A 23,109-nucleotide genomic window follows, 5' to 3' on the forward strand; every position below is an offset into this window, starting at 1 on the left:
CTGATAAGTGATGCAGCAATTAACTGTGTTCATTTTTTGCAAGTTCATGATAATAATTGGAATGAACAGTAATGCTATATTTTCATTCAAAGAGATATGTTTCCTCTCTTATTTTGACACTGATAAATGTGTCAAAGGAAACATCCTCCAAACAAAAGTGTACAAATGTAAAATTTGTACAAAAGTGTACAAATGTAAAAAGTGGAGTAGGCAATGAAAGGATCTGTATGATAAAAAAAAGATAATCTCACAAAAGATTATAACAGAAACTAAACACTGTTATTTTGCTCTGAAGTCTGTTTCAGTTATTGGCTGAGAAATAAAAAGCTCTAATGCCAGGTTAACCGAGACTGAAGATGAGCTTCTTCAAGCAAGTCAGACTTCTGCTATGGAAGAACTGGGTCATCCGGAAAAGGCAGAAGGTAATATCTTAGTTTTTAAATTTCAGCTTTACACCGTACAGTCCATCGAATGAAGTGACCAGCATGTGTATCAGCAAGCAAAAATCACAAATTTGTGAAAGAGTTAGATGTGTCCTTTTGTAGGCCTTTCAGCTGGGATATCCAGTGAAAGCTATGTATGTGGTGCCTGGCAGGGTTGGTGGAAGTGAAGGAGGGGAGTGAGGGAGGGCTCTCCTGCACACATGCTACACCACAGGATCTGGGGAGAGTCTGTCATGGCACTTAGAGAGAGAGAGAAGGAAAGAGGGAGAGGGAAATGCCACGTGGCTGGATAAAAAAAACACAGCTGGTTCCTCAGAGCCCAAACCCCATGTCACATGATCAAAGGGTTGTAATTTCCAATGTCTGCCAAAACACAGAGGCAGTAAAACACACAGTGACACAGGAATGGGGGAAGCAGACTGAGCCTCGGGCAGGATGTTGCTCTGTGGCTCAGGCTGTGCCCTTGCTTCTCTGGCATGGCTAGCAGCCGATGACTGCTCCAAGTATGTTGAAAGATAAGGGTATTCATATGACCTTATGTGGGGTCTTACGTGTTACAGGACAAGATATTTGCCTTAGTATATGCATGTTTACCTTTATTAGAAAATTGGTAACGTTGAAGTGATTGTTGACAAAAAGGAGCTGTAAGTAAAGGTTAAAGAATTTAAGTGTATGCTAAGGCCCCTCTGCTTACTCCTTTGGGTAAGCAGACTGCGTTGACAACCCACTGCCAAGCCCAGCACTGCTAAAGTGTAAGTAAAATCATTTTCTCTTTTGCATCCAGTCCTTTTTCCTGTATTGCTACTGAGTGGCCCACTCTGTGTTACAATTCTTTAGACTTTTATTTGGTCTATCAAGAGTTTAGTACTCTGCCTCCCCTTTTTATTTTGTTCAGGATCCCTAAGTGTTTGTTTGGCATAAGTGGAGAAGCTACTGAATTAATGGCGGTACTCAGTGGTGTCTGATGAAATCCTTGTTCTTTCTGGGTGTTCTTTCAATGTGATGCAAGGGGGATACTCTCACGCATGTGCTGCATTGGACATTGGTGCAATAGAAAATGACCTTGGCCTTTTAGTCCTGTAATGACTAGGCATGATTTGCCTGCAAAGCTTATTTTGAATTGATTTTTCTTTTTCTTTTCTAAGCTTCGTTTTCTTGTGGAGCTTGTATGGCCTCTGTCGTTATTTCTTGCCCTTGTCTGGCTGAGGAGAGCTAATCCAGTGTATCGTCAACATGAATGTAAGACCATTTGAGACTTTTCAACACTTGTGCTAGATAATGCCTAGAAGGTCTCTGACACAGATTCTGTTCCCTGTTTGTCGGGTGTAATTCCCCAGTAGCAGAATGACAGCCTTTGCTACAGGTAGTTTAATCATTTATATGCATAGGTTGAGAATTACTAAAAAAAAAAAAAAAAAATCAAAGAAGCTCATGTCTTCGTGCATGGTACTCTGTGGATGGATTAAACTGAGGTCTCAGAATTCGGTCAAGTTGTTACTGAGAGCATATTGTCTTGCTACTTATTAAAAAAAGCAAACCAGAACACTAGGTTAGCATTTATTTCAGTCAGAGTAGACATACACCTTAGATCAGTGACATTAAAAAGTTTTGATGTGTGGAAAGACAATAATTTCCCAGTGTAGGAGTGGATCTTAGTGGAACAAATACAATCTTAATATAGGAGGCTGCTTTTCATAGTTGGTAGTAATCACAGACTCTTTTGGGAGCACAAACCAAAGACCTCAAGCCATATTTGTACTGAGAAGCCCTGGATATTGTTTGTTGCTTTGTGAGCAACCCCCATCCCCCTTTTTATAAGTTACTCCTGAGCTCTCATGCCAGAGAGCTCAAATGGGCTATACTTCTACAAATTTGGTCCAGAATTCAGCATGTTTAGTGTAGAGACTACATAAATTACTTGATTCTAGAGATAACAGGTCTTCTTATTAGCTGTCTCAATTGTATGTATTATCCCAAGCTATTTCAGTAAATTTTGAAAGCATTCAGCAGTCTCCGATCTCTATTCCTATTGACATGAATAGCTGTTGAATAGCATGAGTAGAACCACTAATTTCAATAGGAGCAGAATTAGTCCAGCATAGATTATTCTTGAACATCCTATACACATTATTCACCTTTTAACTTAATAAAATAGAGAGCTTTATGGTCATCATGGCATTCGCTGAGCTAACTTGTAAGGCTCTTTGGTTTCGCCCTGGCTGCATAAGTAAAGACACCTTCACATTTTGTGTTTCTGTGCTCTAGGTCACTTCCCAAACAAGGCAATGCCATCTGCAGGAACACTGCCGTGGTTACAGGGCATCTTCTGCAACATGAACAACCCTTGTTTCCGCAGCCCTACCCGTGGGGAGGCTCCTGGTATTGTGTCCAACTACAACAATTCTATGTAAGCAGAGCTCTGTGTGAAAGACTGGGCTGCAGTAACACAAATCTGTTAAGCAACTGCTGTCAGGCTGCTCTTGGTACCTGCCAGGTACTTCTTGGGCATGAATGTTATAGGGAGAAAGGACAGAGTATCCTCAGCCTGCTCAGAATGTGCCTCAGTGTGCTGAGGGATATTTTATGGGATTGTTCTGTGGTGCGAATGAAAAGGGAGAAATGAAAAACAGTTATGTGAGAGCTTTAGTGTGTTCCTTTGTAGCCAGGTTGTGAAAGAGCTCAGTAGACAAGGACCCTTAGAGTAAAGAAAAAACAATTGCAAAATTTTGTTATAATAGTTACAAAAATGCTTTAAATTCCCCTTTGCAAATGATCCTCTTGGGAGTATCCAAAGATAAAATATTATGAGCCAGTGATGTGAAGACCATCATAACTGCAGTCAAGTCAAAGTTAGTAGTTTTGAGTTAACTTAGCATTTCACATTTTGTTCCTAGTGAACAGGATTTAAAATAGTTTAAATTCTTGAGGGGTCAGTCACACAGTAAGCTGAGGGACTGTATTTTATGTACACTGTAGCTTTTCCAGGTTGCTTATTACAGACCTGACTGTTCCTTTGTGAGTCAGAGTAAATTCAGTGAGTTGCAGAGGAAGCAAATACATTGTGTTTTCTGAAAGAATTTAGTCCTTCCTGTTTGCTGTTTCCTGTAAGCTAAAATAAGTAATGCATTCTGAGAGTCATCAATTTGCACATGGAAAGCCATAGCACTCTTAAGGAATTGCAGTATATGATAAGTGTATGTTCAACTTCAATCTCAGTTTTACTGCAAAGAAGAAAAAGAATGTGTGCCGGTTGAATTCCTAGATGTTTAGCCTCTACTGCTGCTAGTCATAATTTTCTTTGCACTTGCTTACAAACGTAGGCTGTGGCTAACACCCTTTCTTGTACTGCATCTTCTAATCCACAGCCAGCTTGCGCTGTAAATAGTTGCCTCTGGCGAAATTAGGCCCAACTGCTTTCCCACCTCTGCCAAACAAAACCTTCTGAAAGGACTTGCAAGTCACTGGCACTGGAGGGATTTGAGCTGAGGGAGTTTAAGGAGAATTCTGTACTGGGATCATGCCATGCCACTTACCCAGCTGAGTGGGACTGCTTGTGCCCCCTGTCCTGCTAAAGCTAAGCCAGGAACAGAGTATATTTGTACCATAGCTGTGAGGTGAAGGTGGTCTTGAGGGAAGGTCCTGTCTCTCCAGAAGATCAACGTGACTAACGAGAGAGTAAAGATTGAGAGACCAAGCTTCTGCCCCACCAGGAGCCCTCTTACACCTTCCGTGGTTTTACCCAAACCTTACTCCATCCCACACCATCTGAAACAACTGTGGACCCATAAAATTGAGCTTTGATGTTTGAAGATTGAGGACAAAATTACAAAATTAAAAAGCAAACAAACAAAACAAAAAAGCATCCCTGGCATACGCAGAAGTGTGTGGGTTTTTTGTTGTTTGTTTTTGAGAAAGGTTTTTCTGAGTCATAATTCTTAAATTATTATTTGTTCCTTATTTCTCCTTTCAGCCTTGCAAGAGTATATCAAGATGCTCAGGAGCTCTTACTGAAAGCCCCTGAAATCCAGGACCTTGGCAGAATCTGGGAAGAACTGATCATTATGACTCAGTTTATGGAAACAATGAGAACTAATCCTGAAAGAATTGCAGGTAATTGTTTTCTCTAAGTCCTTTGGACTATTTTTTTTCCCCTTCTAAAAGCTGACTAGTAGTTATTTGTAGAGCCTTACAACAACTATAAATGTATTTCACACCCGCTATCACTCTACTTACTGTTAAGAGGATAAGTAAAAGCACTTTGTAACTAGCAGTATAGGAAACACCTTTCACAGAGAAAGGGGAAAGGCACTCAACTCCTTTATACAACGAGTTACCTTAAAAAACAATAGACAACACTCAGAACACAAAAGGGTGGATATCTTACCAACCCAAAACAAGAGATGGATGGAGAGATGTAATTAATTACAGTAGAGCAGAGAAGCAGTAAGAAAGCATCAGTGGAAGATACAGAGGAATTCAAGCTAGGAATGTTAGGAGCAGAGCTGAGAGGAGAGTTTAGAGAGACTTTTTAAAGTGTTAACTGGAATAGATTTGGAATAGCTAGGAGAGAAAAGGAGAGACTTTCAAATGTAACAAGCGATGTTTTTCAATCCTACTATTTCTGGAATCCTACTCTGAAATATCTTTGAGGTCAGTTGCATAGAGTAGGAATGTTCAACAAACTCTGATATCCAATCCCCAGTAAAAGGTTAAAATCATTTTGAATTTCAAAAATCATTTTGAATGCCATTGTCACAACTAAAAACCTGAGCCAAAGCATATAGTTTTTGCAAGATTAAGCTGGGTTTGTGATGTTCACAGTGCTCACTTTCTCACTGATTTCTGCACTGCTTTCTGCATCCAGGAAGAGGGATACGAATTCTAGATATTTTGAAAGATGGGGAGACTCTCACTTCCTTCTTGCTGGAAGTTGCTGGCCTCCCAGATGATGTTGTATTCCAACTCGTTAATGCTCAAGTGCGTCCTGAACAGGTGGGTAAGAGTTAGTAAGCAGTTACCTGTGTAAGTAACTCTTGAGTTGTGTATACAAAGTTGCCTCATTGAGAGTTTTGCCCAGAATTTCTGTTGTATTTAAATGCAAAAACAATGCATTTTGTGTTTAAATGCAAAAATGTTGCCACAGAACAATGAGTCTGTCCCCATGATAAAAGATTTGGCCCAGAAGCATAAGACAGCTCTGCTCTGCACCATTTCAAGTCAGTAGCCCTGATAAAGAGCAGCAGAGCTCACGACTGAACATTTAAATTCGCCCCCTCAATGTCAGCAGAGTAACACAGTGGCTTTATGAAATTGTTTCACATAAATAGGTGGGAGTGGAAAAAGCAGACTTGTTTTTTTCCTACGAAATAATAGATCTGCTCAAGAAAATTCACAGTGAAACCTGGAGGTCGGATCGCTCCTGAAGCAGCTAAGCAGGGCACTGGGCTTAATGAAGTGCAGGCTGTCTGCTTCTGCATGTACTGGTGGCTGGGAGCTCTGCAAGGAATGCTGTGCTCATGAACGAATGTTGTTGAATCAGAACCCTGGAACAATTTATTTCTATGCTGCATTAATGTGTGGGTGGAAGGACGGGAATGAATGAGGCTGAAAAACACAATTCCTCTTTTTTCACTACTACATGAAGCTCAAATGCTGGAATTGTGTGTGGCCTGAAGGAGAGGGGGTTAATGAACTTACATTAGTTCTTCCTGGCACAAGAAGTTCCAGCTAGTGTGAATAGGAGCCGGGTTACTTATCTGCTCTATTTTTGGCTCATGAAGCAATACAAGAAGACGCTACCACAGCCAGACCAAATTGATATATCCCACTTATTTTCACACCTCCATATCAACTGACATGGTGAAAATTTGTTTCCCTGCTGCTAATGACAAGAAGTATGTATGCAGATACCCTGTTGGGCTTAATTTCCGTTTTTCCTCCCAGCACTTTTCTTCCTCATGGACCTGCTGCACTGGGAGAGCTGTGTGCTGCTGCCTGTATAGCCTGTATGGGCTCCCGAGTGGCCTTTTTGTCTGGTGCTGAAAGCTCTGTAGCTGCCAGCATATGCAGGACTGAAGTGTTTTCAACACTGTCACTGAAAGTAGGATCAAGAACTGATGGAACATGGTGAACCTGATGGAACATGGTGTCTTTCTACTGTATTTTCTGGGCTGATGTACAGAGAGGTGTAGTTTTTTAATGCTAGAAATTAAAGGACTCTGAGCACCAGTTAGAGAGAAAGCTGGAGGGGACTTGGTGTTAAGTACGACTTTGTAGTCCTGTTGTCTAGTTTTATCGTTAGTACTAATCACATGAATACAAGATCATTTCTCAGCAGCTGATGTGCAGCTGTGAGGAAGGAGTTAAGAATACATTCTCCAAGAGCAAATGATGCAGAAAAACTAATCCCATAGTTTTCAAACCACTGTAAGAGAATTATTTTCAGTAACAACCCAGGCATTTGCTCTCCTACTGGAGGTAAATCACTTAACTGTCTTAAGCATTATTGATGAGTCCAGGCCAAGTATGATGATTCTTACTATTCTTAAAGTTGATTGAGCTAGAAATAGCAGAGCCCTGACTAGAACCTAGATCTGAGTTTGTCTTGAGAGTTACCCATGGTGCTGCATCTCCTGTTCTCCCTGCTGCTCTCCCCTCTGCTCGCTTGCACCCTCTCCCCCCAGTTCTGAAGGAACAGAGCTGCTCAACCTGCAAGTAGCTTGTTTACAAGAGCCCAGCTGCTGCCAAAGCTGGCTGCAGACCTAGCCCTGAGCGGCCTGGGAGTGCAGGAAATGACACAGCTCAAAGCTAAACCTGATCAAACAGGCAACTAACTGAAAAAATAGTTTGGACTTCATCTTGCTCGCTTTGGCCAAAAAGGGACATGTTGATTTAAAAAAAAATAAAAATAAAAATAAATTTTCCTCCAAGGAGCTGCTTTTTTGAGTCATTCTAAGATAAGGATAAGAGGCTGATGCTAAAACACAATAAAAAGTTTAGGAAAGATTGGCAACAGCCCACCCTACCGGAAAAATTGGAAGGGCGGAGGTTTGATGTTTTTCTAATCCCATCTGTTCATGGACATTCTTGAAATACAACTATAGTTTGTAAATAACCTTTTGGTTTTCTGTGTTTAATCCCTGTCAGTGATGTTAATGTCCTGGTTTCCTCGTTTCACAAGTCAAAACAAAGTTCCCAGGCTGCCTTCCTGTGCAGCTCACTTTCATTGCAATTCATGCTGGCTGGTGAGGATCACGTACAGTTATAAATGCTGCTGCTCTCTCACATAAATTCCCAGGACAGCAGTGACTGAGCAATTAAGCAAATTCTTTTATTCACATCAGGTCAGTTCAGTCAAACTCAAATCTTTTTGTTTAGGGCAGTTTAGGGGTTAGAGGTTTTTTGTTGTTGTTGTTATTGTTCATTTGTTGTATTTTTGTTTTCGCAAGCCAGACTCTTTGCCAGTTGCATTTCCTCCTCTTCATTCTGCCTCTTCTTACACTTTACAACTTATGTCAAAAATTCAGCATATGTGCCCTGTCAGCACATCATTCTTAACATCAGTTTTGGCTTTGCTGCAAACTTAGCTTCACTTTTTCAGTAATACTCTGCAGTGGCAGATTCCTCTGTAGATGAAACTGTGCAGTGAAAGGTGCTGTCAGAGGCCACACTCCATTGATCTGTCACATTGTAATGTTTGCAAATAGATAACCTAGTAATTATCACAGTTGCTGAATGGCTTAAGTATGTAGTGTGCTGCATTTACTTAGGGCAGGATAGACCCTTGCAAAGAAAATCCTTTGCTTCCTGTGCTGACTGGAGCAAAAACTTGTGCTGCACAAATTCTCAAAGGATAAACAAGACTCCGTGTATTCTCCAAGAACAAACAACAGTGGAAAGGGATGAGTAGATTGACTGGGGATAATTCATTTAAATGCTGTTGTGTGCCTAATTTAAGATGTAACCTCTTTAATTTGTATTAGGCTTAAAACTCTCTAAGTATTTGTTGCTTTACTTGTACCTAAACTCTCTAGTGCAGGCATAATAAATTAATACTAATGAAAGAGGCCTTTATATGGGCATAGCTCTAGTGGCGATAGTGATTATACCTGTCAGGTGCTTTTATGAGACATGCACATCCCTCCCACATACTGCTTTAAATGCTCTATCTGTGTAACACAGGCTCTTTTATTTCTCTCTGTGTGTGTATACAAGACTCCAGGTGTGTTACAGTGCTCTTGTTTGTTAAATGCAGCTCCAAAAGCTAAAATTCAGGACAGTTTTAGTAGACAAAATGCAACACTGCTCACCCTCTCTTTTCCTGTCTTTTCTATTCTGGATGCGGACTCGTCACAGTAACAGTTTGGCTAATGGCTTCTGATATCTGAAGCACTTAATGAATAACTCCTCGAAGTCTGAATCCAGTCTTCAAAGCAACTCATCTCCTTTCAGATTTTTAAGTATTTCTCCTTACAGGCCTCACCAAACAAATCTCCTCTGCTAAGTACAGAAGATCTGCAGATATAAAACTTTGATAGTGTTCAGAGTCTCTTAAATGGCCTTGTTAATTTGTTTAAAGAGGAAATAAAAAGTACACCTTTTTCTGGTGTGCTGTAGTTTTGGTGTGTCTGTTTTGATCCGCATGTCTGACGTAGGATGCTTTGGAGATGATTTGGGAGATGATTAGAAAATCTTAATCTCTGGAGATTTTGTCAAATTATCCATGCAATTTTAAAAATTAATTTAGCCTAAAGACAATGCATCCATGCACGTTTCTTGCTTGTCTGAGGTTCTGTTTGTCTCACAGTGTAGGCATTTTCAGTTTTCATAGTGTTATGAACTTTTTCCCTATAATTTGAACCATGAAAGGAAGCGATCAGAGGATTGAAATTATCTGCTTAAAAACCATTTCCAGTACTACTTTTTATTATAGTGCTATCTACTCTGGCCGTTAGAAAGCAAATAAAAACAATACCTGGATTTCCAAGCATATTCTGTTGCAGCAACCTATAGCCAAGGTATATATATATATCCTATATATATATATATATATGTGGTAGTAGTAGGGTATAGGGGGTATATATACCCTATACATGTGTGTATACATATATATATATATATATATAAACACACACACACACAAGGTGTGTATATCTCCAAGATTTTCTGATTTCTGTGGAGTTACTCTGTATTTACAGTAGTTTAACTATAAACCAATCTGTTCCCAGTGGTTAAGCACTAAAGATTAATCCTTCTCTTCAGCTCATGTTTATATTAGAAGCCCTAATCAGTATGTTGGGTGTGGTGTAATGTAAAAGGGCCTTTAAAAGTCTGGCTGTTTGCCAGTGCACAGTGACAATGACTAGTGGCTGTCATTGTCATGTGGCAGAGAGAACATTGAGATGGAAGAATTGTAACTGAAATAGTGAATCAGGTTTGAGAATTAGTGGAACTGGCCCTTTCTCTTAGGTCATCTGACAGCAAAGTCATAATCATACTGAACAGAAGGATGGTGATGTGGCACATTTGGTTGGCCCTGGGGAAACATTTTCAAGTAAGTCCTAACAGTTCTTCCTTAATCACAAGGATGGGTGGCACAGCATCAGTTATGCTTAGATGATAGAGAGAAAGGAAAAAAGTCTCAAGAATTTTGCAGTGAAAGGAAGATTGTAAAGACAAGTTATCTGAAGGTAACATGATCTTGCATTAAGTGAAAGTGATTCAAGAGTTGCTGCTTTAGCTGACCACATCTTTTTGACATTTAGGAAAATATTAGTAGATGCTGAAATCAAGGTGTGCACTTTATTATTCCTGAGAAGTCTGAATGGTCCCCAGTAGTAAATAAAACATTGGTTTTGGTTGCAGTTTGCCTATGGTGTCCCTAACTTGACTCTGAAGGACATTGCTTGCAGTCAGATGCTTCTGGAGCGCTTTATTATCTTCAGCAGCCGAAGGGGCCTGCCTTCTGTGCACAGGGCCATGTGCGCTCTCTCCCAGGATAGACTGCAGAGGGTAGAAGATGCCTTGTATGCAAATGTTGATTTCTTTAAGCTGTTTCAACTGGTAAGTATTAACACACTCATCCTGTCTAACATTGTCATTTTCCAGCTGGTATTTCATTCCCCTTCAAGAGTAATACATCACCAAGCTCCCAAGCTGGTTTTGGTTGTTGGCCCCAGCAGAAACTAGCTTAGTGGTTAAATTTGCACATTAAATTTTTGCTTATGCACATATACATACTCAAATCCTTCATCTGTGCGTTTACATCTCTATCGTCTTTTGTCAGAAATTAAAGCAGCTCAGTTTTGATAGCAAAATGGAGACAAAAAAGCCAAGACCTGTTCCTTTACTGTCTGGCTGGCTCAGCTACAGTGAGGAAAATAAGCCTCTTTCTGGAACACAGCTGTTAATGAGCCTGCTTATTTAAGCTCTATTTGAGACACTGAAGTTCTTTAAACCTTGTAAATGTATGAAAATGAAGTTTTGAAATATCTTATTGCAATTCTGAAAGGAGGTAGGTTCTTCACTAGATATAGAAATGTATAACTGAAACACAGCTGCTTTGACCTGTGTGACTAGATGCACTTAATAGGTAAATGAGCTGCGTGTAACTCCATGCATAGTCACATAATGCAGAATGAAGTTTCATAGGCATTACCTCATATTTTAAAATATGAAGTTTAATAGGCTTTTTTTTAATTGTACTTCTACATTAGAAATACGTGTGTATTCCAGACCAGGTAATTTCTGCACTCTTCATGTCAGAAGAACCACATGTCAGAATTGTATGGAACTCCTTATGTGAGCAGGCCTCATTTTTAGGATGGGCAATGGATTTGGATGTTCTAGAATTGGACCATTTATTGGCCCAAAGAAACTCTTTGCTTTTCCTGTTCTTCCTTCCCCCTGTCACCCACTTCCCCCCAACATCATATTTACTTCCAGTGAATATGGAAGCATTTGGATGGGTGGTTTGGAGAAAGCTGTTGTCCCATTCTGAGCTGAGAGTTTATGTACGTTCCCAAGTGCATGCTCCGATACGTAGGTGGAATGAGTGCATGGTTTCTGCTGATACTGTCTTACACATTCTCCAAGAGAAGGTGTACTAATGCTACTAGTAGCATTTCCATTTAGTTTTGATTCATACTGAGTGCCTACTACAAAAGTAAGATTTAGGACTAAACACTCAATTTTGCCTCTATTTATCTCTCTCTTTTTTTCTCTAGCTACAGGAAGGAGGCTCTTAGTTCCATATATACTTTAAGCTTTTCTCTTGTTTTACTTATTTTACTTCATGTTGCTTACAACACCTGTTGCTCATGGGTTCAGAGGAGCCACATGAAGACAAGTGCTTGAAGAATCCAATGCAGAGACTGGTTCTTCTCAGGGGCTGAAGGGAAGGCATATTTTGCAGCAGTGTTAGTGTTTGCTTCCTGCCTGGACTGCAAGTGACAGATTTGAACATGCTAGCACAAGATTTTTTCAAGGTGTGCAGCCGTAGTTTTGGGCAAATCTATTTAGGGCCTAATTGCAGAAGTTTTACAGTCTGGCTGTTTAAAAGTCCAGCTTTGTCTTGTAATACCAGAGGAAATACAAAGCTCACTGTATTTCTGACATATTCACAGCTTCCCACTGTGTTGGACAGAAACTCACGAGGAGCAGATCTGAGGTCCTGGGTGCAGGTGCTGTCTAACGTTGCCCGAGCAGTGCAGGAGGTAAGTGCTCCCACAGCAGGTGGCACCGCTTTTCTGGGCAGTGCATGCTTCTCCTTCTGCTTTGCTCTGTTTATGTTACAGTTACCTACTTCAGCAGAAAGAAAGTACACTTGTTTGGGAAGACGCGATGCAGTAGAAACTCATCTTTAGCTCAATATAGAATGGATGTAGGTGTTGATGGTTGCAAAGCATATTGTTCTCGGGAAAGGTGTGTGAGGGAAAAACTGTAAGTGGTGCCTGTGGCTAGGACCGAGGAGAGTGAAGGACCAGGTTCTGACTGCATCCAGACTTTACCAGTCTAGGCACAGCTGAGAACTGTCCAGATGCTTTTCTCCCTTAAGTGGTTGCAATTAATAAAGAAGTCTTGTTTTACTGCAGCTAGCCAGGAAGCCAAGTGTTCAGGACCTTTTGGTGGTTCTGCAACCATTTGCTCAAGATGGAGAGCCAGAATCCTTAGGCCACTTGCTGAACTCCCTGTCTGATCTTTTCTGTGGCTACCCAGAAGGAGATGGAACCAGAGTGCTTTCCTTCAACTGGTATGAAGATAATAACTACAAAGCCTTCCTGGGGATTGACACCACAAAGAAAAAATCCAGTTATCTTTATGATAATACAACCAGTAAGTTTTTACACAAAACCCTTACAGAGTATGTAGGTAGGTGGGGGTTATGTTACAGTGCTAGTATTGCTTTTACACAAGGTTATTTTAAAGCAGTTAATTTGGAAAATTAGAAATTGATGAAATTATTTTACTTCATCTTTATATGTGGAAGCAGAGGAGCCCTCAAACTGAGAACTGAGCAAAATACACATTAACTTTCCATAGGAGGGGGTAAAATCCTCATAATAGTTAAGACAATCTTTCTTGTTTTCTAATGTCTTGCTGCTGTTGGACAGAACTTGATGCTTCCAAGGAAGTTTCAGGAAAAATCATAGTGGAGTATTCTGAAATCTGCCTCAGGCAAACTTCTTTTAAAGTCTTTCAATGTGACTTATGATCTGGAGCACAGGATTTTTTAAATCCCTCCTTTTAAATAGTGCTTTATTTAATATATGGTGACTGTTCTCTTTCTGCATAGAAGCACATATAAGTAATGAGTTGTACAGTTTGGTTGAGTCTTACTTGAAAATATTCAAATTTTAATCTTTTAATCAGTCTAAAATTTTGTTTCTTCAGTTTCTTTCCTTACTATTGCGCTAGGAAAGATTGAAAAGAGTGGATAATTTTTGGTATCTTTTCTGCTATTTGTTATTTTATCTCTATAATGCTCACTTCTGTCTGTTGTTTAGTTGTTCTTTAAACTGAAACCACCAGCATTTTTTACTACACTAACAGCTGTACCATAGCTGGTATTAGATTTCTCTGTCCTTTCTGCTGTGGTAGATTTTACTGCCTTAAAAAAAAAAAGTACAGGCGAGCCTTTTGCCTGTAAAGAGACCCTTACTTTTCCCCACTCCTGTTGATACTTGGCTCTTTTCGTGTCCGAAGAAGACCTACAAAGGGCCCAATTCTCTATTTTGTCAGCCAGGAAACAAAACAGTTGAATGCTATCCAGGTATATTACTTACTAGTACATGAGTTAGGTAGAAATGTTTACATACAAAACAGTTAACCCAAATCATTGTAAGAACTGGTTTTGAACCCTTCCAAATGTTCTGCATCTCCAGTCAAATGTTTTGCATGGCGTATGCAATGCACAAAACCATTGATCAGTTTAAAATAGTTTCATATTAGTATCAGCTACTATGCAAAGAAGTTGAGTCATCAGAGATAACTAGAGCTAAAAGCTGATCAGGGGTCTCAGCTCTCTAGTTTCCTTCAATATGAAATACCTTCTAAATAGTATGCTTTAAATGCTTTAAATCAACTTTATTGCCAGTGAAAAGCCTTGCAGGTTACTCTGTATGATATAATTTGGGTAGGGTTACATAAAACTGTCTCCTTCTGTCTGTTTCTAGCACCCTTTTGCAATGCATTGATCCAGAACTTAGAATCAAACCCTTTAACCAAAATAGCCTGGAGTGCTGTGAAGCCGCTGCTGATGGGAAAAATTCTGTTTGCTCCTGATTCACCTGCTGTACGAAAAATCCTTAAAAATGTAAGAAATACTGGAGAAAAAAAAAGTATATATGTATCTGTATACACACACCTATATATATTTATATATGTGTGTACATATGTATATATAAAAAAATAGGTTGCATCCTAAGAGACTATTTTTGCAAAACAAAGACCGAGCTATCTCAACCTAATCAGATTATCTCTCAGAACTCCTGTTGCTTGGGCCAGCACTTGGCTTTGCCCTGTCACTTTCACTTGCTGAAATAAGGGCTCGGGAGCATTATTGTTCTACAAGAGATGATATGTCTGCTACCTCAAACCATTATAACTTTGGTGCAGAGGAAAATAGCCTGGAAAGTAGACAAGATTATAAAGACTTTTTTTGGGGTTCTGTGGAAACTTCTTGGCCTGAAAAGACTTTCACAGTGCTGAATTGCAGTTTCATCTTCCTTTCAGAAATGAATTATTTTTTTGGAAGTATCCAGAGACTAAATTCTATCACTAATTAAGAACTAGAAAGAAGAAGGTGTGGGTAGATGATTAAGAGGAAAGAAGCAATTGGAGAAGGAAGGTAGTCTCATAGTTAAAACATCAGTTAAAATGTCTGGGCTACTGTAAATGTTGTTATACTATTTCTCTGTGTGAATTGAAAGCTGCAGTTCTTTTGTGCCTTACATGGATGTTGAGAATAAGATAATGGATTCTGAAGTTCCCACAAGCTCAGATAATAGTGATTGTTGGTGTAGGAACTTAACTGAAGTAGCCAAGTTAGGAACCCATGCTCCAGCTAGCTGGGGGGACTTGAGAGAAGAGTTTACCTAGAAGTTGAGCCTTTAAAGTAGTTAACTGGAATTACTCTAGGCCCGTATTTTTTTTCCTTTACACATGCAACAAAAATTTATCCTAAGTGATGTTTCAACTGAATTCTACAAATTCATTTTTTGAGAAGCTTTCAATGTCTCTGCATGTCCAGATAAGTTCTTTGTGCCTATCTCTTTAAGCATTCAAAATATTCTCTTCTGTTTTCTTATTCATCAGGCAAACGCCACATTTGAGGAACTTGAACGCCTCAGGCTGTTGATCAAAGCCTGGGAAGAAGTAGGACCTCAGCTGTGGCACTTTTTTCAAAACAGCCTGCAAATGAACATGATTCGTGTATGTAACAGCTTAGTAGGGATCCACAATAAGAGAAATGTTTCACCATCCTTTGTGAAGGGAAAAGAGAATTAATTTTGAAGGTTAACTGGAAGCACAGCCTTTGCAGCAAAGAATCTGTGGCCTTTAAGGCTATGGGACTGTGGTTAATTAGTTTGGTTTGAAGACTAATCTTCAATGCATTATGGAGACTTCAGAGCAGAACCTTGAATCTGGAAAAACTCTAGAGTCTGGTAGTGGCTTTTCAATAAAGGCAGAGGCTGCCTCTCCTCTTGGAAACCTCCTATAAAAACAGGCAACTAGACTTTTGGCATATGCAAAGACAGCAGCAGGATCATGGCTTTGCCAGACCCAGCAGTTTGCTGACTTAGGAGGTTTACTTTGCCTCCACTTAGATCTGGCCTTTACCAGCTGCAAATGGTGTTTGTAAAGTAGGTCATACTAGCGAAAACATTCTTTTCTTTTTTCCATGCTTTTTTATTATATTAGGCATTTATTACATTTAACTCCTTATAAGAAAAAATGTATTTAATAGTCAAGGATATATTCCTTTTTATCTATTCTTAAAGTCCCACCTTCATTTCAACAAGTAACTGGCCATTACAAAATTCACTCCTTAGTGTGCTCTTTTGTACTAATTCACAGTTCAGAGAGAGTTACTGGAAAATCTTTTTGTCTAAATGGGTACACAAAGAGCAGCACTGTAGTGAAGTTGGCCTGATGTGTTTCCCCAGGACTCTTTGAAGCACCCTACAGTGAGGGGCTTCTTGAACAGCCAGCTCGGTGCTGAAGGCTTAACTGCAGAAGACATAATCAGCTTTCTCCACAATGGACCCCCAGGGAGCCGGGAGAAGGGAAGGGTGGACTTCGACTGGCGGGACATCTTCCATGTTGCAGATCGAGCTTTGCGTTTGCTCAGTGGGTATCTGGAGGTAAGACCAGCCCTCCTGCTGCTGGATTTAGGCCAAACTCTTTTAGAGATCTTGATGTGGTAACGGCCTTTGTAGAATTCACAAACTTTTTGTCTTGTGCTCCTTAAAAGGGAGGAAAATGGGATACCTTTAAAACGATTAGATATTTTTCTAAATTGGAGTCTTATGTATGAATAGTAAACTTCATAATAATGATGAAGACCCAGAAGAGAGTTTGTCATGGCTAAACCACGGTTTAATTATTGAATCAATTAGAACTTGCTAATTTAAGCAAGTTCTGCTCAAATTTATGCTCTGTGCTGCACTTGACAAAATGTTTTCAGCAGGTTCTATGATTAATATGCTTTACTTACAGATCAGTTGTCCTTTAGCTCTCTGGTGTGCACTTAGGGAATACCTAGGCTGAAAAATTGTCCCAAAATGTGCAAAGATAGTGCTTTGATGCAACAGTAGTGGGGGGGGAGGGAGGGGAGTTTTAGTGGCAAAATATTTAGTAAGCTGCTTTAATTGCATCTTCTGTACACAGACTGTGAAGGCAGTTGCTTATACCAGGACCTAGTCTCTGCTGTAGCTTCAGCCCTTCTGACTAGGTTATTGTCTTCTGCAGGGAACCTTTCCAGTATAATCAAAGTGATAGTTCACATTTCCATGGCTGAGTAATTATAGCAGCTTAAATAAATTTTCTATAATTATTCCATTCAATCTATTTAGTAAACATGGCACCACAATCTGCACTCAACCTAGTACTGGCTACGTGTTTAGTACAGGCACTTCTAAATTTGCTTTGTTTCCCTTGCATCTGGGAATTTAATGCTATTAGGAATGTCAGTGCAACAGGCCTATGTCATCAATACATCTAAATTGAAGCTGATTTACAGAGGAAGGATGAGGAAACTTCCTTGGCCCTGTTAGTTAGCCAGGACAACACAACACTCTCTCAGGTGGGAGCATGCACTACAATGGGTTTTTCAGATTTACAGCTCCAGGAATGAAGGCAATGTTTTGTCACTGTATATGCAGAAGACTCAGTAATGTTCTAAGCACCTGCAAAACAGTTATTAGTCTGAGCAACCAAATAGGCTTGCTGAAAACTGTTTATTTTCATTCTTATGCCTGTGATGGATGGCTCAAGTTTTCAAAAAGCTCTCCAATCGGATTCCCACCACTGTCTCTCAAAGGCCAGACTCTGCAAAAGTCAAAATAAAAAAAATGTCAGGGATGAGACTTACACGAAGAAATTTATCATAATGCCTGAGATAACTCAGTCTTTTTTCTGCTTTAAACAGAGGATTTAGCATTCTTCTCTCTTCCTAGTAAGAAGTTTTGTTTTAGGAGCTATTTTCAAAAGCCTCGTTCAAAATTGTTCCATCTACTCACAGTAACCTTAAGGCTGAATCTGAGGTTCATAGGACATTTAGGGAGAGTGTTGTTTCTGTTGTTTCAGTATTGCATGCTTGAATTTGTCATAAGAATTAAGTGAAGAAGGGGAAGTGTTCATGGTGGAGGGGAGTCAGTTCTTAATCTCAATAGTTTCAGCATAAGCATTTAAGCCCGCAAATGACAGCTATTTTAGATGAACCTACTTCCTCTCCTATTGTCAATCATCAAAGTGTGCTTTAATGCATACATCCTGCTAACTTGTATCCTATGCATTTATTCTATTTGTGATTGTTTGCAGTGCTTAACTTTGAATAAATTTGAAGGCCATCTTGATGAAACGCAGCTGACTCATGAAGCTCTTCATTTACTAGAGGAAAACAAATTCTGGGCTGGTGTGGTTTTTCCTGACATGGAGCCCAGAGCGACCAGTCTTCCACCACATGTGAAATACAAGATTCGGATGGACATAGATGCAGTGGAGAAAACAAACAAAATCAAAGACAGGCGAGTGATGGTTCTTCCTTAGTTCTTATCTCCTGTCAAATGAGTATGAGATGCACAGGGACTTTACAGCCTACCTTGGATACAGACATAAAATCAGATGGGATTCGCTGATATTTGGTATGTAACGCAGAGCAGAATCTCATGTCCAGTCACCTGTATCTCACTGACATAAGTGCTGTCACTCCTGTGACAGGCCAGGCAGTGAGTAGGTGTGTGAATGTATAGCAAAGACAATGACGCTGCTCAGAACCTGTCTAAAATTCGACTTCTCAAAGTTTCTAATTGGTTCTACCACAGGGAAGATAGACAGGGAAGTCCCATGTGATTTGTGCCCCAGCTTTCCTCCCCTGGGGCAACAGAATTCTCTGTTCTTTCTCCTTAGTCCCCTTTACACTGGACTTGCTTTTTAAAGGGAGAGCAAAAATGATGTCTCAGGCTTGTCTGCACTGAGAGGTTTAATGGTATCTGATAGTTCCACTCCAGCTGTTCCAGTTTAATCTCCAAGTATTCTGTATTCTTAATACAGTTATTTCTGCTCCAGAACAGTTACTCTGCTGCATGATTAATCTAGGCAAATTTAAGGCCAAAATTTCTGTTCTGAGCAAGTGTAGAGGAAAATTAAAAGAAATAAAAGTACATTCCAAGTGATTCACTTTCTTAAGCTATGTGTTCTGACAGCATGAAGTCTGGAATGGGCAATGGCAGGTAGTGCCTCTACAGGTTCAGTAGCTAAGATTCCCCCCTCCCCCAGCAGCCACTGCTTACCCAAGTGATTTCCGTGCATGTTTTCTCCTTAGGTACTGGGATTCTGGTCCAAGAGCCGATCCTGTGGATGACTTACGTTACATCTGGGGAGGCTTTGCTTATCTCCAAGACATGATTGAGCATGGCATTATAAAGACCCAGACCAGCACTGAAGCGCCATTAGGAATTTATTTGCAGCAAATGCCATATCCATGTTTCGTGGATGATGTGTGAGTAAAAGCAGGTTACAGTCTTCGTTTTGATGAATATTGGGATTGCTGTGCTACTGTAACTGTCTGGCTATAAATCCCTTCCTAGTTCATTAGTATTTGGGTTGCTTGTGAAGTCCGTTAACACCATGTTAACAATGTTAATGTTAACTGAGAACTTCCAGTCCTGTTTTCAGTCCTAGCATTTCATAAACGATGTTACTGTTCTTCCACACTTTGTTCTTGTCTTTCATCTTAACACTTCTGTTTTGCCTAAAATTAATTCTTTTCCTCTTGCTTGGGTAGCTTCATGATCACCTTAAACCGCTCCTTTCCCATCTTCATGGTACTGGCCTGGGTTTATTCAGTTTCCATGACGGTGAAGAGTATAGTGCTGGAGAAGGAAATGCGCCTGAAAGAGGCAATGAAGAACAGGGGCATTACCAATGGAGTGATTTGGTGCACCTGGTTCCTAGACAGCTTCATCATGCTGACGGGGAGCACATTCCTCCTCACAGTGCTGATCATGGTAAGGATTACCACGGGAATGGAAGCAGGAATTCGTCAGTTCACTGGCGAGTTAGCATGGTTGATACCACCTAGCTGTTGAGAAACAATAGCAGCCTTTCACAGGGAGATGGAAACAGCTGGTGGCCTGTTCTGATCACAGCACGTAGCAGGCGCATTCTTGTAAGCAGACCTCATGACAGCGTTAGCACTTGGCAGTCAGAAAGATAATTTTGCTAGTGAGATTTGTTGCGAGATCCTCCTCAGAACAATACATCAGGCTGATAACTCTATTACTGTATTTCCTGTAGGCAGATCTCCCAATTAATAAGAATTGTAGCTTTAAATAGAAATGATCATAGTATGAAAACTATGGCACTGTTGCAAAAAGAAATGGTGAGGGCAGAACACATCCCTCCCTGCCTGGGGGTTTGGAAAAAAAAAAAAAAAAAAAAAAAACCAAACAACTGTCTAGCCCGTAACTAGAACTGCTGTAATTTTTTGTAACATCTTATGGCAGTTGGGAATTTAGCCTTTAAAGCTCATCTTTCAATTCTTTTAGCTGAGAACCAACTTCTGGCAGCTGTGTTAGTTACATTGTTGCTTGGAACCATTTGCATGTTAAGACAGGAACAGAATGGCTGTTTTTAATCATCTATGGACTAAATTCAGTCATCGAATATGCACATGAGTTTTGCAGCCTGAGGTACTAACCTGAAATGAAGATGAGAGCAGGGATGAAGTCAGAACAAGGCTTTTTTATGTTTGCAAACCCACAGATGTTAAAACTTTATTGCCTGAGGAAGATATAGAAACAATATTAGGTAGACTGGCTTATTACTCATTGCAGGTTACGTGTCAGTGGTAATTCTGACCTTTTCTGATAGTTTGAAGGTGGCAATACTTCTAAATGTATTTGTTTTCTGCTTGCTTACAGAGTGGCCAAGTGCTGCAGTACAGCAGTCCACCTCTTTTCTTTCTGTTCCTGCTGACGTTTACCACAGCCACCATAATGCAGTGTTTCTTGTTTAGTACCTTCTTCTCCAAAGCAAATCTGGCAGCTGCCTGTAGTGGAGTCATCTACTTCACCTTGTACCTGCCCCACATTTTCTGCTTTGTTTGGCAAGACCACCTGACTGTTAATCTGAAGATCCTAGCAGTAAGATTTTCTCCGATTATCCGGTGTCTTTGTGTCCTCTTCACTCTCTGCTCTGTCTGTAAATGAGTAACAAAGCGCTGCACACCACCTTATTTCTCTCATTTTTTATTTGAGAGGTATCATCTCTTGTCAAACAGAGATTGCCAGGTTGAATAAGTCTTCAGCGAGCCTGTTAACCAAGAGATGTTTTCACAGCTTTTAGAGAATACCACAAAATGTACTTTATATTTTGAATGTTAGGAAATCAGCTTAATGTTCAAAGCTTACAACATTTCCTATAAGGCAAAACAAATTTAACTTCTGGCATGCCTAGTAAATACAAAAGAGGAAAAAGAACAACCTCTGAAGTTTCCCTGATAGCCAAAGGAAGTAGAGCCAGGACTGAATTTAGTCTTCTATGATAAACACGACTTAGAATTGTCATCATTCAGAGATTAGACATCCAAGTCCTATGTATTATCAAGTTTCACAGCTCACTCCATAATAAAGGTCATCTTCTAATTTGCTTTACAGAATTTTCCTGTGCCTGATACACTTTTTTTTCCTATCTTCCAGAGTTTGCTTTCTCAAGTAGCCTTTGGTTTCGGCACAGAATATTTGTCACGCTATGAAGAGCAAGGTCTTGGTCTACAGTGGGGTAACATCAGAACCAGCCCCTTGGAAGGAGATGAATATAGTTTCCTATTTTCCCTTAAAATGATGCTTTTTGATGCTTTTCTGTATGGAATACTTTCTTGGTACATTGATAATGTTTTTCCAGGTATGCCAGTTTTTTATTCATATAAGGTAGTGGTAATTGACAAAAGTCACATTGATTACAAAGTTTGGGAGCTTTCTTTATGAGAAAATGGTTTATCTTGCTACACTCAAATGGTTATTTTGCCTCTTACTGCCTGTGGTGATATTATACAATGCTAAATGTAGACTGGTGGGGTGTACAAGTGAGGAAGCTTTTTTCATTAATTTCCTGCTCCCACATGTGAATTTCAGTTCCAGAGTGTATTCCTTGGTAGAAAGCTCTGCAAGATACTTTTATTCGCTCAGAATCTGAGCTCTTGCAGATTTTCTCAACTATGAAAGAAAACTGTTGATAGATCAGGTATGCTTGTGTTTGCCCATACCACTTAGGATAGTTAATCCAAATTAAAAAAAAAAAAAAAGGTAAGGATTGGTTAAATTGTTTTAGGTCTCAGAATATTTTCCTTCAGAATTCAAGCAGCCTTAAACTGCTTTGTTTGCTTCTATTCCCAAGTGAACTATACAACACTAAGTTAATGTTTTTCTTTCAGTTTTGAGAGATATATCCTTATAAGGAAAGTTTAAATCAATGTAATATTTATTTTAAAAGTGAATTTGCAGTAACATTCTTAAGATCCCTATTTAGATAAGCCCCTGTCGTATCCCTGTTTAAAGAATGGACAGTGTCTGATTTCTACAAGCACAGCAGGAATTAAACAATAGGAGAGAGTTTCTTTGCTCGAAGTTTCAAATGTTTTTTTTTTTCCTTTTTTCCTTTTTTTTTTTTTCAGTACTTTACACAAAAGTGCTGTCTCCCAGGACTTTATTCAGTGACTTCAGTTCCTCCCCATGTTTTCTCCAGGTGTCTCCTTGGCTTTGTAGCATCCGTAACCAGTGATAGGCAAACTGCTGGTGGATGCAGACCAAGTGTTTCCATGCTTTAATGGGAGTACAGTTGCTTAATGTATAGCATTTTTTTACCAAGTCAGAAACAGACAACTTCATAAAGATTGTCTTTTAATATAGAAAAACTAGCTACCCACCAGTTAGCATGCCTGTTTTAAACATAGCTCAGATCCTTGTGTTATGGTATATAAATCATTATATCCCCTTAAATCGATATAGTGTAAGAAAGTAGTGTTGGCTTGTATTAGCTCTGAAGCTATGGTTATGAAGCTGGCCCAACAGGAACTGATAATGGTATTTTATTTCTTTCTTTTCTTTTTTTTTTTCCCTCAAACCAGAATTAACCTGTGATGAATAGACCCCACTTCTGTTTGAGAAAATTATTATTCTGCCATTTTTCTTGGAAAAAGCTGTGTTGAAATATCAGCAATTTTTTCTGTTCTTTTTTTCTGTTTAGTTTCTTATTTCTGGCTAAGTCAGGCCCAGTGCAGTAAGTATAAATACAATGAGCTTTTCACTCAGGGACACTTTCAAGGGTTAAGCAGGACACAAAAGGAAATCACTGAGTGAGGCTGAAACCTGTCCTAAACAATCAGGGTAGCTTAATCAAACCACATTTTACTTGGGAAAACCTAAGGCCAAGCAGATCACACATT

At 39.6% G+C, this 23,109-nt stretch overlaps 1 protein-coding gene across 1 annotated transcript in view; it reads left to right on the forward strand.

Annotated features, from left to right (window-relative positions):
• Positions 1 to 356: 356 nt before the first annotated feature.
• Positions 357 to 23,109, forward strand: part of ABCA4 (ATP binding cassette subfamily A member 4) — a 54,071-nt gene continuing 31,318 nt past the window's right edge. The window contains exons 1-16 of the mRNA XM_088524512.1: positions 357 to 422; positions 1,589 to 1,682; positions 2,709 to 2,850; positions 4,414 to 4,553; positions 5,308 to 5,435; positions 10,308 to 10,505; positions 12,068 to 12,157; positions 12,536 to 12,776; positions 14,117 to 14,256; positions 15,258 to 15,374; positions 16,109 to 16,306; positions 17,985 to 18,190; positions 18,988 to 19,164; positions 19,450 to 19,672; positions 20,588 to 20,809; positions 21,365 to 21,569. Coding sequence (XP_088380638.1) covers positions 357 to 422; positions 1,589 to 1,682; positions 2,709 to 2,850; positions 4,414 to 4,553; positions 5,308 to 5,435; positions 10,308 to 10,505; positions 12,068 to 12,157; positions 12,536 to 12,776; positions 14,117 to 14,256; positions 15,258 to 15,374; positions 16,109 to 16,306; positions 17,985 to 18,190; positions 18,988 to 19,164; positions 19,450 to 19,672; positions 20,588 to 20,809; positions 21,365 to 21,569 — 2,587 coding nt within the window. The remainder of the gene's footprint in view (positions 423 to 1,588; positions 1,683 to 2,708; positions 2,851 to 4,413; positions 4,554 to 5,307; positions 5,436 to 10,307; positions 10,506 to 12,067; positions 12,158 to 12,535; positions 12,777 to 14,116; positions 14,257 to 15,257; positions 15,375 to 16,108; positions 16,307 to 17,984; positions 18,191 to 18,987; positions 19,165 to 19,449; positions 19,673 to 20,587; positions 20,810 to 21,364; positions 21,570 to 23,109) is intronic.

The sequence above is a fragment of the Tinamus guttatus genome, unplaced genomic scaffold (genome assembly GCF_059628265.1).
Source record: "Tinamus guttatus ecotype Peru unplaced genomic scaffold, ASM5962826v1 Tinamus_guttatus_pri_ptg000211l, whole genome shotgun sequence".
NCBI classification, from domain to species: domain Eukaryota; kingdom Metazoa; phylum Chordata; class Aves; order Tinamiformes; family Tinamidae; genus Tinamus; species Tinamus guttatus.